Here is a 13,120-nt window from a genome sequence, read left to right on the forward strand (position 1 = left end):
GCGGCGGCCGCCGCGGCGGCAGGGGGAGAAGCTCCGGCCGGACCGTCCCGGCAGCCACACATCGATCTCGTTCGGGTCTAAGGTCCGGCCAGGTCGTAACTCCAGCCACTCTTTCGCCACCTGAAGTCATCGCCCCGCCCACCCCTCCATTCCCGTAGCCACGTGGCCCGGAGGCCTGGCTCTTCTCGGGGGCCCCCGAGCCGCGGGCCGGCCGCCGCCAGGTGGAAAGAGACAGGTCAGCGGCGACCCGCCCCCAGGAGGCGGCGCCTGGCTGAGCCGAGCAGCCGGCGGCCGCGACCCCAGGCCTCCCTCCGCAGACCCCGCGCCGCGCGGAGCCGCGCCCCCGCACCCTCCAGGCCGAGCAACAGGTGAAGCGGCCGCCGGCCGGCGCCGCCTTCGCGGGGCGGTTCCTCCCCGCCCACCGCGTGCCCGCCCCTCTCCACGCCCCCTCCCCTCCGCCCGGCGGCCTCCGCCGCCTCCCTCGGCCGCCGGAGGCTTCCCCCTCGCCGGGTCTCCTGCCGCGGCGCCCCCGCGCAGCCCGAGAGCCCGCGCTCGCCGAGGAGAGGGGGGCGCCGCGCGCTCTCCAGACTCGCGCCGCGGCCACACGGGCCCGGCAGGCGCCCCCCGCGCGCCCCGTCCCTCCGCCGCCGCGCTCCCCTCCCCCCCACTGGCCGGTGTCCCTGGGCTCTGAGCCGCGCGGCCCGCCTGGACGCGCCGGGGGTCTCCGAGGCGGGGCCGGCGCTGCCCGCCCGGGCGCAACGATGGAGGAGCCGCAGCGCGCCCGCTCGCAGACGGTCACCACCACCGCCAGCTCCTTCGCCGAGAACTTCTCCACCACCAGCAGCAGCTTCTCCTACGACCGCGAGTTCCTCCGCACCCTGCCCGGGCTCCTCATCGTGGCGGAGATCGTGAGTGCCTCGAGGCGGGCGGGCGGGGCCAGGGGCGCAGGTGGACCCCGCGCGGTGCTCCTCGCCCGGGAGCTTGTTCACATCCTTCAGACGGCTTCGGAGGAACGCTTTAGGCTTAGCCTCGCCTTCATCCCAAGGTGCCGAACTCCGAGACCCCCTCTCAGAAGAGGGCCCCTTCTCACCTTGGGCTCTTCTAGGGGAAAGGGTCATGAGCTTCGGGATGTTGGGGAGAAACCCGACCTCCTGAGCCCACTCTGCGGTCGTGGCGTGTGCCCGGAGCGGGATGCTTGGTGAACATTGAGTTTGTGTTCATGAGTGTCAGAGATACCTGGTGCCTCCCTCACCTGATATCCACGTGGGTGGCCTTTTCCCCAAAAGCAAAGCTTCTCGAAGATCAGGGGAGAAGACTTCTTTTTCCTAATTATCTCCTTGGAAGTAAAACTGAGGTGAATCAGGAAGGGTTTACGGAAAAATTCCGAGGGTCTCCTGTCTGGTGCTGTTTGAGGATCAAAGGGGTTCTTGTCTGGTGCTTTGCACATCGTGGTTTAAGACTCAGACAGTTCCTGGGGAGGGGGCACATGAACCAGCCTTCTCCTCTAGAGGAGAACGTGGACGCTGAGAGATCCAGTTATCCCCCCTTTAGGTTTCCTCCTGGCTGAGAAAGGTCCCGGGCTTGTTAACAGCTAACGGAGGCTACTGTGTACTCTCTTCACCAGGTGCCAGGGTCTCATCAAGCCCCTTAGACACCTTCCTGCCCTCATGTCCCGCACAACACTCCTATCCTATGAAAAGTGAAAGAAAGTGAAGTCGCTCAGTCGTCTCCGACTCTTTGCGACCCTCTGGACTGCAGCCCCTTTACCATCTGAGCCATCTGGGAAGCCCATCCTGTGAAGGGAGCTTTGATTATGATCCCATTTTACTTGTGAAGAAACTGAGGTTTAGAGAGAGGAAGTAGGTCCCACCTGGGGGTGGAGGTGGGATTCAAACCTAGGCCTGCCTGTCTCCAGGGCCCTTAACTGTTAAGGAGCATCCCTTCCTTCTGCCATATCTCGCGCAGTTTACTTGTGGCTGTTCAGTTGCGGCCCCATGGACTGCAGCCCACCAGCCTCCTCTGTCCATGGGATTTCCCAGGCAAGAATACTGGAGTGGGGTGCCGTTTCGTACTGGAGGGGATCTTCCCAACCCAGGGATTGAACCCACATCTCTTGCATTCCCAGGCGAATTCTTTTTTTTGTTTGTTTTTTATTTCCAGGCTGGTGTGTTTCAAAAAGGATGTCATACAAAAGGGCAGGGGACCATGGCTTTTTCCAATGGCAGGCGGAATTCTTTACCACTATGCCACCTGGGGAAGCCCCACATCCCTCATACTTTCACTTAAACCTTTGTGGGGTTGAAATCTAGCTTATGTGAGCTTGGGGCCATGATGGTACCAAAGTGCTGAGGACCCCAGATCCCCTGAGAAACCTGCAACAAAGCATGTAACATAGCTCATCCACTTTTCCAGAGACTCGGAGCACACCCCAGACCAACTGAATACATCCCCATTGCTTCCAGTGCATAGAGAGTTTGAAGTGTTGGTTTAGCCCATCCCCCATTTCGTTCCCCCTGCTGGCACTGAGGCTGGGGAGATCCAATAGAAAGCTCCGGTATTGGAATCACCTTGCAGGGCCTGGCTTATAGGAATTCAACAAATATTTGCTGTGTGGATGAAGGAGTTGGCAGGCTCCTCTGCTCCAGCAGAGCAAATGGCAGCTACAGGGACAGAGGTGGGCCTTCTACCCTGGTGTGGATGCGGACCAGGTGTAAAGTAAAACACCTCGTGTTTTCTGATTTATGATCAACAGACTCCATGTTCCATGCTTTCTCTGAAAATAGGAAAGTAAAAGAAAAAATGTAAATGGCCCACTATTATGTTACTAGAAATAACCACTGTTGATGTGTTGGCACGTAGACGTTTCAATTTCAATACGTTTTTTGAAACTGATGGAAAAACATGAGAAAAATTATCCTGAATGACTACGAGAGTTTTTATTTTGGCAGATCTCTAATGCACAGGTTTTAGAGTCACTGGCCTACCGGTAGACATCTAACCCTCCCCCACCATTGCCGTACCAGAGGTACCCACATTCCCATTTCTTAGACCCTTCCCCCACCAATGGTGTTATCCTTGGCTTTGTACTCTGACAAATGAGGCTTTAGCCCTCTTGGGCCACCCCTTCCCCACCCGCATTATACATACACCTTTATGTCTTTGGATTAGATCGATAACCGGTGCTGACCTTAGGATATCATAAACACTGTTCAAGAGGAGCCTCTGAGCGGTCTGTGGGTGCTTTTCCTTTGCTGTCCAATTTCTTGTTGTTCCTGGAGATTGTAATTTTCCATTTCTGAGTTCTCTAGATACTTAGTCACTGACTTTACTGTTTGAGTCTTCACTCAGGAAACTGAGAGACAGCAGGTATTCCATCAGGGTCGTTTTCTTGACCAGCCCTCTCTGGGAGTGTCTGATCCCCTTTCACCTGGCCTTCTCACCTGGACACAGCTGATGGCCTGGGGTCTCCTGCATGTGCCTGTTGAAAGCCCCTTCCCCCTTCTCCTAGGTTGATCCTTTGCCTCCCAGGACCAGTGTCCTCTGTCTGGGGGGAAACACACACCCTCTGACACACACATGCGTCTCCTAAAAAAGGGCGCATGTGTAAATCGAGAGGCGCATCTTTTGAAATGTCTTCATTCCACTGTTACACATAATTAATAGTTTGACTAGGTGAAGAATGGTAGATTGGAAATTTTTTCCTTCAGAATTTTGAAAGTGTTCCTCTGTTATCTTCTAGCTCTTCTAATTCTTTTTAAAAGATTCCAATTCTTGATCCCCCACCCCCTTTCTGGAAACCTGTAGAATCTGTTTTCTTCCCAGAGAGCTGTGACATGACAGTGGTGTGCCTTCACATGAGTGTTTTCTTATGTAATACCAAGAACCTGTTCTCTCAATCAGGAAAACTCATGGACATTTAAAGAGATTAAAAACTTTTTTTAAATTTATTTGGCTGCACTGGGTCTTAGTTGCAGCACATGAAATCTTTCATTGTGGTGCACACACTCTCTAGTTGTGGCACGTGGGCTTAATTGCCCCACAGCATATGGGATCTTAGTTCCCTGGTCAGGGATCGACTCCACACCCCCTGCTCTGCAAGGCGGATTCTTAACCACTGGACCACCAGAAAGTCCCCTAAAGAGGTTTTTTTTTTCCTGTTTGCATTATATTCATTTATTCAACAAATATATATTGATCACCAGTGTTGAGCCAAGTTACTTATTCTTTTTCTAGGCATGCTCCAAATTGCCTATGTCAAATGTTTAGAATGGCCCAAGAAAGTAAGTAACATTCTCTAAGCCTGCTTTAGCCATTGTAGTGGAAATTGCTGTAGAAATTTAAGAAACCTCCACTGAAATGCTGTTTTAACTAGAATTTCTTTTACACCATCTTAGCCTCCAGCACAGTGACTTTAAAGATTTAATGAGCATAAAAATCACAGTGAGCACTGTACTAAAATGCATATTCTAGAGTGCTGACTACAGAAATTCTGTTACAGCAAGTTTGCTGCAGTGAGAAAGAAAGCAGCATTTTTAACAAGCTCACTAGATACTATTGCAAAGTGTTCTTGGATAGTCCTTTGAGAAAACAGCTACAGAATGCTTAGATACTTTCTTTTATCATAATATGCTGTTATCTATAAAACAAATGTCAATAGCTAATTATTTTAAAAATTCCATTACTTACGATATTTCAAGCGAGTCAATTGATGATTGTAGAGTTTCTTCCACTTGTGCAGTTTTATAGATTACTTTTATCTAAATAGATGTTGGGAATGTGGAATGGGAGAGGGTGTCTTCATTCATCGGAAGAACACTTCATGAACTTACTGTCCATACGTATGTGCTCGTTAGTTCAGTCGTGTCCGACTCTTTGTGACCCCATGGACTGTAGCCAGCCAGGCTCTTCTGTCCATGGGATTCTCCAGACAGGAATACTGGAGTGGGTTGCCATTTCCTACTCCAAAGAGATTCTTAAAATTTTCTTTTTCATTTATTTTGGCCATGCCATGTGGCTTGTGGGATCTTAGTTCCCTGACCAGGTACTGAACCCAGGGCCCCAGCAGTGAGAGCACGAGGTCCTAACCACTGGATCGCCAGAGGATTCCATAGAACTCTTGAAAATGTTAAGGATCACCCTAAAGAGTATATACTACATTTTATTGATTCAGTATACTGTTTATATTTTATAAATATTTTCATTTTTGTTTATATTTTAACATCTGAGTCAGAATGTAGCTTGCAGTGGATGGTTTCTTGAACCGTAAGGAACCATGAATTCTTTAGTGGAGGCAGGGCAGGTTTCAAACTTTGCTGTTCCAGCCCTCAGATTAAGTTAGACCTGCCCCCAGAAGAATGTTACTTTCCGCCTTGAAAAAGCAAAATACTGAGACAAAGAGTTACTAAGAACCTGACTTCCTGCTTGAGCCTGGGGGAAATAATAGAGAGTAAAACAGTGTTTCCCCAAATCTGTTGTCAGGATCCCTCGGCCTGGCTTTCTCACAGAGGTGACCTGCTAAAACACCCTAGATGGTGCCGGTGTAACATGGTATGGCAACCAAATTGTAGTGGTTTCCTTCCTCTTCAAGTTTTATAACAAGCTAGAAGCAATCCAGGACTTGACCTGTGACTTGTAGGATGTTGTGATCTCATAACAGTTATGAGGATTGGAAGAATAAAAGTGATTTGTCAGAAGCTGAGTTAAATTGCAGCCTTCCTGTTGTTGGCGACTTCAAAATGAGTTATGTCATGCAGGTAATAATGTCCGATCACCTTTTGTTTACTTACTGTCATGAGCAAACTTAGTTGGGGGAGGACAGATAGGGTTTCCTGAGAACTGGCATCTAAATTAATTTATCCTTGGACTTGCCTGGCGATCCAGTGGTTAAGGCTTCAAGTTCGCAATGCAGGGGACGAGGGTTCGATCCCCGGTGGGGGAACTAGATCCCACGTGTTGTGCGGTGAGGCCAGGAGGAGTTAAATTAGTCTATCCTGTTGATTTCTTTTTGAAGAAGGATGAACACAGGTTTCTAATCTTGGTAGAAAAATGAGAAAAATGCAAGTATGAAAAAAAAACCCTTGAACTATGTTCCCCACAGTGGTTCCTGTCAGGCGTGTCAATATTGACCCAATGTTTGGGCGTGGGGAGGCTTTTCAGAAAGTTTTGGTTATTGTCATGCCTGTTCTCCTGGTGTTCAGTGCCCTGGGGTCCAGGGAGTCTGATGTCCTGAAGCTCTTGGGACAGTCCCCAGCCATGAAGAGTTGCTTCACCAGCTGCCTACAGCCCCACTGTTGAGAAACTCTGGGCGAACCTCTGTTTACCCCCTGGAGTAAACCATTCCAGGGTTTCTTAAGTGGTTGTGTGTTACTTATCTGCAGTTTTTTTAAAAATGCGGTCACTTACGAACTACTCCTTGCTTCCTGCTATGACCATCTGTGCTGGACGTCTTGTATTCGTCACTCAGAGGCACCCTCCACCCAGCTCTCCACCCTGTAGTGACTTGCACGGACCCGGCCGTCTCCAGGGTCCCCTCTGATGCTACACTGGATTCCAGGGGCCTCCTGGCACCTGTAGGATGTGGTAGGTGGGAGGGGAGCAGGCTCAGGGCGCTCGTTCTTGGGACTCCTCCCTGCCGGGGCTCAGCAGCCTAGCTGTGTCCCTCTGTGCAAGGCGGGCTCTGGCAGCCCTCGGCCCTGGGCTGTTTTCCCTGGCTCTGTTATCTGGTCACTCCCAGCCACTTCCTATTGCCAGGCCCTGCGTTATGGCTTGTGGTTTTCCTGCACCCTACCTTCTAAATAAGACCTTTATTACACTCTGCTCAGATTACCCAATCTGAATGTGCCAGTTTCCTGGGGAGACCTGATAAATTACCTTTCCTCATCAGCGTTCATTTCTTTAGGCATTGTGTTTTTTTTTTTTTTCCAATTTTTAAAAACATTTTTTCTTCTGCTCCTGGCTTTAAAAAAAATCATTGAAGTTCTTCAGTCATTCTTAATGGCTGCCTGCGTGCGTGCATGCTAAGTTGCTTCAGTTATATCTGACTCTTTGCAACCCTATGAACTGTGGCCTACCAGGCTCCTCTGTCTATGGGTTTCTCCAGGCAAGGATACTGGAAGGGGTTGCCATTTCCTTCTCCCGGGGCTCTTCCCAACTCAGGGATTGAACCCGAGTCTCCTGTGGCTCCTGCATCACAGGTGGATTTTTTACCTCTGAGCCACTGGGGAATCCCAATGGCCACCTGCTGCTGCTGTTGCCAAGTCGCTTCAGTCATGTCCGACTCTGTGCGACCCCACAGACGGCAGCCCACCAGGCTCCCCCATCCCTGGGATTCTCCAGGCAAAAACACTGGAGTGGGTTGCCATTTCCTTCTCCAGTGCATGAAAGTGAAAAGTGAAAGTGAAGTCGCTCAGTCGTGTCCGACTCCTAGCGACCCCATGGACTGCAGCCTACCAGGCTCCTCCGTCCATGGGATTTTCCAGGCAAGAGTACTGGAGTGGGTTGCCATTGCCTTCTCTGGGCCACCTAGTATCCCATAAATATCCAGGCTCCCACTGTTCAATTTAGGTTTCTTTCTTTCCTGTAAGAAGGTTGTAACAAACATTCCGTAAGCCCCCTCTTTCTGGATACTCTTTTGAGATTTTCTATGGATGTGTACTTAGAATTGAGCAACAGGGCATATGAATCTTCCTTGAAGTAAAATTTTATTGATGTCTACGTAAAATTTACCCTTTTTAGTGTACTGTTCTATGAGTTTGGGCATATCCAGGTTTAAGATACAGCTTTATTGAGGTATTAGCCATAAGAGATTGATGATTTTTCCTTAAAAACTAAAAATACAGCTGTTGTCTGATCCAGCCGTCCCACTCGTGGGTGTATATTGGGAGAAAAGACACACGCACTCCAGCGTTCACTGCGGCATTCTTTACAGCAGTCAAGAAACGGAAGCCGCCGCAGTGTCCACTGACAGACTCATGGATACAGAAGACGTGGTGCATACGTACAATGGAATATTACTCAGTCATAAAAAGTAACGAAACAATGCCATTAGCAGCAACATGGATAGATGTAGAGATGAAGTGAGTCAAAGACCATTATCATGTAGGATATATATGTCCTTTGCTGTACACCTGAAACATTTAAAATCAACTATACTTCAAGAAAAAAATGAAATAAAAAACAAAAAAGTAAAAGTAAAAATATACATGAAAAGTTGACCTTTTAAAGGTGTACAATTCAGAAATTTTTTAGGATATTCACAGAGTTGTAGGGCTCTCATCATTGTCTGATTTTAGGACGTTTCTGTCACCACAGAAAGAAACCTTGTATCTGTTAGCAGTCACTCCCTGGCCTCCCCTGGCCTCAGCCCTTGGTAGCAGCGAATCTGTTCTCTGCCCCCTGGATTTGTCTGTCCTGGTTATTTCTTGTAGATGAATCCTATACTGTGTGGCCCTTGCTGTCTGGCTTTTCACTTAACATAATGTTTCCAAGGGTTGTCCATGCTCTAGCATGTCTCAGTACTTCATTCCTTTTATTGCCAAATAATATTTCATTGTATCATACATATATATGTATTGTTTATCCATTCATCAACTGATGAACAGTTGGGCTGTTTCCACTGTTACGAACACACTGCTGTGAACCTTCGTGCACAGGTTTTGTGTGGACTTAGTTTTCAGTTTTCTTGGGCGTTTACCTAGGAAAGGAGGGTTGATTGATACGGTAGGTCTTTGTCTACTATTTGTCAGGGTACTGCTAGACTCTTTCCAAAATGGTGACCCTAACTTATAATTCCAGCACCAACACGAGTGTTCCAATCTCTCCACATCCTCCCCGAGATTTGTTTTCTGCCTTTTCTAATCATCCTACAAGGTATGAAGTGATATCTCATTGTGGTTTTAGTTTGTATTTCCATGATGACTATTGATGTTGAGCGTCTCTTTATGTCATTTGTCTAGCTTCTTTGGAGAAGTGTCAGTTCAAATCCTTGGCCATTTAAAAGGAACAACCAGGCCCTGAAAAGTTGAAAAGTAATGTCAACAGCAGCCTAATAAAGATAATGTTAACAACCAAAAAATCCTTTGCTATTTAAAAAACTAATTTCTCTAATTGTGGACTTGTAAGCATGCTTTTCATATTCTGGATACAGGTTCCTTATCATATATCAGATACGTGATTTGCAAGTATTTTTCTTCCATGCTGGGTGTTGTCTTTTCACTTTATACGATGGTTTCCTTTAAAGAACAAGGGTTTCCTAATTTGACAAAGGACAATCTGTGTATTTTTTTTCTCTTGTTGTTTGTATTTTTGATGTCATAGCTAAGAAGACTTTGCCTAATGCAGGGTCACAAAGATTTGCTTGTCTGTTTTTTACTGAAAGTTTTATAGGTGTTTTTTAGGGGGGCGGTGCTTCATTGCATGGCATGCGCAACTTCCCTGACCAGGGATCGAACCCGTGCCCCTGCAGTGGAAGCACAGAATCTTAACCACTGGACTGCTGGTAAAGTCAAAAGTTGTGTAGTTTTATGTCTTACATTTAGGTCTGTGGCTAATTTTGAGTTAATTTTTTGAGGAAGGAGGGTAATTTCGTTCATTTCCGTGTGGATATCTAATTGTCCTGGCACTATATGTTGAAAAGACAATTTTTTCCCCACTGAATTGTGTTGGCACCCATTGTTGAACATCATATGGCCATAAATGTAAGGGTTTATTTCTGCATTATCAGTTGTTTCGTTGATCTAAATATCTATCCTTGTGCCAGTACCACACTAACTGTAGCTTTGTAGAAAGTTTTGCAATCAGACTGTGAGTTTGCAAGTTTGTTATTTTTTGAAAATTGTTTTGGCTATTCTGGGTCCCTTGCATTTCCTTGAATTTTAGTATCATCTTGCCAATTTCTGCAAAAAGGGCTGCTGGAGTTTCAGTATGGGTTGTGCTGAATCTGTAGATCAATTGAGGGGATATTGCTGTTTGAAAACTGTTTTCTGACTCATGGACATGGGATACCTTTCTGTTTATTTACATCTCCTCTAATTTCTTTAACAATGTTTTGTAGTCTTCAATGTATATATCATATATTTCTTTTGTTAAATTTATTCCTAAGTGTTTTATTCTTTTTGATGCTATTGAACATGGAATTATTTTCTTAATTTCATTTTCAGATTGTTTATTGCTACATCATAGAAATCCAGTTGAGCTCTGTATCCTTAACCTTATATTCTACAATTTTGCTGATTTCATTTATTAGTTCTAATAGTTTTGTGTTGGAGTGGGGTTGCTCTATGTGTTTTTAAGGCTTTTGGTATTACTGCCCAGTTGTACAGAAAGGTTTATACCCATTGGCATTCCCTATAGTTCTGTTTCAGTGGGTTTGTGTGTTTGTGTTCTAGTGGTGTTTCAGTGGGTTTGTTTCTTCAAATACTCAAACTTTTAACATTTTCCAATTTTCTTGGAGTGGGAGATACTCTAATAAAACCTGATTTGGCATAGACACCCACCAGTCAGAGCATCAGCTAATATTCAAGGAAGCCTTGGACATGTGAAAAAAGAGATTTTTTAAAATTTAAAAATTTTAAAATTTAAAATTTTATTTCTGTGATGATTAAAGTTTAACATTTAAAATATGCTTATAAGCCATTTATTTCTTCTTTCAGTAAATGCCTGTTTTTCCCCTTCTACTCATTAAAACACACAAAAAAGGGCCCTTTCTGTCTTTAAAAATGTTTTAAAGATATAAAAGGGAGTGAAAAAGTGAAAGTGAAGTCGCTCAGTCGTGTCCCACTCTTTGTGACCCCGTGGACTGCGGCCCGCCAGGCTCCTCCGTCCATGGGATTCTCCAGGCAGGAATACTGGAGTGGGTTGCCATGCCCTCCTCCACGGGATCTTCCCAACTCTGGGATCGAACCCGTGTCTCCTGTGCTGCAGGTGGATTCTTTACTGTCTGAGCCACCAGGGAGTGAAGACATTTATGAAAATTTACCTCCAAGGAGGGAAATAAGATTGGATTGTGGGATGTATTTGAATAGGGAGGTTTGCTTTTTAACTCCTTATTTTTTATATGGTTTTAATTTTTTTGTGATGAGAATGTATTTATGCATTAATGTAATTAAATGTGTTCATTGTAAAAAACTTCAAATCATTTATATATAGAGTGAAAACTGAGTATCTCTGATAACTTACCTCCTTCACTGTATCCAGCATCTACCCCCATCTACTTAGTGCTCACAGACCTTTTTCTCTGTGTGTGCATATATGCACACACATGAATGAGTGTAGTATACATATTCTGCAACTTCGTTTTCACTTAGTGATATCTTGATGTTTTTCCATATTGCTTTTTTGTTGATTTGTAGGTTTCCTGTATAAGTATTAACTTGTTCATGTCACTTGTTGTTAGTATCATTCATGCCATTTTCATCAAAATAAGTTTCTAATTTGCATGAAATCTAGATCTTACCTTTATTCAGCCTTCTTGGGTTTACTTTGCTTAAACATGGCTTCCTGACACCCAGGATTATACAGATATTTGGAGAAAATACCATTCTTTTAAATGTTAAAAATATTTACCAGCAGAAGTTCCCTGGCTGTCCAGTGGTTAGGACTCGGCGCTTTCACTGCCAGAGCCTGAGCTCAATCCCTGGTCAAGGAACAGACCCTGCAAGCCATGCGGTGCAACCAAATATAAATAAATAAACAATTTTTAAAAAATTGTCATCTAAAGGCATAAGTTCTTTCTGTGTGGATAAGAATGTAATTTCATGATCATGGTATCTCCCCTGCCAGAGTGAAGTAAATCAGAAAGAGAAAAACAAATATCATATATTAATGCCTGTGTATGGAATCTAGAAAAATGGATAGAATCTAGAAATATGGTACTGATGAACCCACTTACAGGGCAGGAATAGAGAACAGACTTGCGGACCCAGCAGGGGAAGTAGAGGGTGGGATGAACTGAGAGAGTATGACTGACATTATATGCGTTACCATGGGTAAAATTCATAGCTAGTGGGAGGTTGCTTTATAGCACAGGGAGCTCAAGCTGGTACTCTGGTCGGGTGGGAGGGGGTGAGGGGTGGGAGGGTGGTCACAAGGGAGGGGACATGTGTATACCTATGGCTGATTCACATTGTTGTATGGCAGAGACCACCACAACATTGTAAAGCAATTATCCTCCAATTAAAAATAAATTTAAAAGAATGTAATTTCATTTTCCCCCCAAATGGGTAGCTAGTTGTCTCACCATTAATCATATTCCCATATATGTGTAACTATTTCTTGATTCTGAGTCAATTCTAAATTGACTGTAGCTTTACATGCATTTAAATATTCAGTAGGGTCAGTTCAGTTCAGTTGCTCAGTCATGTCTGACTCTGTGACCCCATGGACTGCAGCACGCCAGGCGTCCCTGTCCATCACCAACTCCCGGAGCTTACTCAAACTCATGTCCATTGAGTCGGTGATGCCATCCAACCATCTCATCCTCTGTTGTCCCCTTCTCCTCCCGCCTTCAATCTTTCCCAGCATCAGGGTCTTTTCAAATGAGTCAGTTCTTTGCATCAGGTGGCCAAAGTATTGGAGACTGAGCTTCAGCATCAGTCCTTCCAGTGAATATTCAGGACTGATTCCTTTAGGATGGACTGGTTGGATCTCCTTGCTATAAATCATACCCGTTTCTCTCTTTCTTGCTATGCTTTTGTATACTTACACTTACACTTGGAGGTGATTTTTAAAATCATTGTTCTTTACATTCCACTCTGATTTTGATTGAGACTGCATTAAATTTATAAATTAATTTGAAGAGATGTCCTTATGATATTGAATCTTACCACTTAAGAATATTGTTATCTATTTATTTAAGGTCAGTTTATGCTCTTGAAGCTCTAAGTTTTTGCCAGATGAGTCTATGTACTTCTTATTATATTTGATAAATAGGATTTATAAAAAATGAATTGAATTTGGCAATTTGTAACTGTTTATAGCTTGAAAAAAAGCTATTGATTATCTTGTTTTATATGTAGCCATTTTATTTGAATAATTAGTTCTAATTATTATTGTCCTAATTATTATAGTTAGTTCTATTATTATTTTATAAGTTATAGTAATATCTGAACACAGGTGGTTTTCT

The 13,120-nt window shown here is 45.0% G+C and overlaps 1 protein-coding gene across 1 annotated transcript in view; it reads left to right on the forward strand.

Moving 5' to 3' along the window:
• Nucleotides 1-512: 512 nt before the first annotated feature.
• The window catches only part of CMTM8 (CKLF like MARVEL transmembrane domain containing 8), a 93,961-nt gene continuing 81,353 nt past the window's right edge, over nt 513-13,120 (forward strand). The window contains exon 1 of the mRNA XM_055558836.1: nt 513-908. Coding sequence (XP_055414811.1) covers nt 762-908 — 147 coding nt within the window. The 5' untranslated portion in view covers nt 513-761. The remainder of the gene's footprint in view (nt 909-13,120) is intronic.

Source organism: Bubalus kerabau, chromosome 20, assembly GCF_029407905.1.
Source record: "Bubalus kerabau isolate K-KA32 ecotype Philippines breed swamp buffalo chromosome 20, PCC_UOA_SB_1v2, whole genome shotgun sequence".
Lineage (NCBI taxonomy): Eukaryota > Metazoa > Chordata > Mammalia > Artiodactyla > Bovidae > Bubalus > Bubalus kerabau.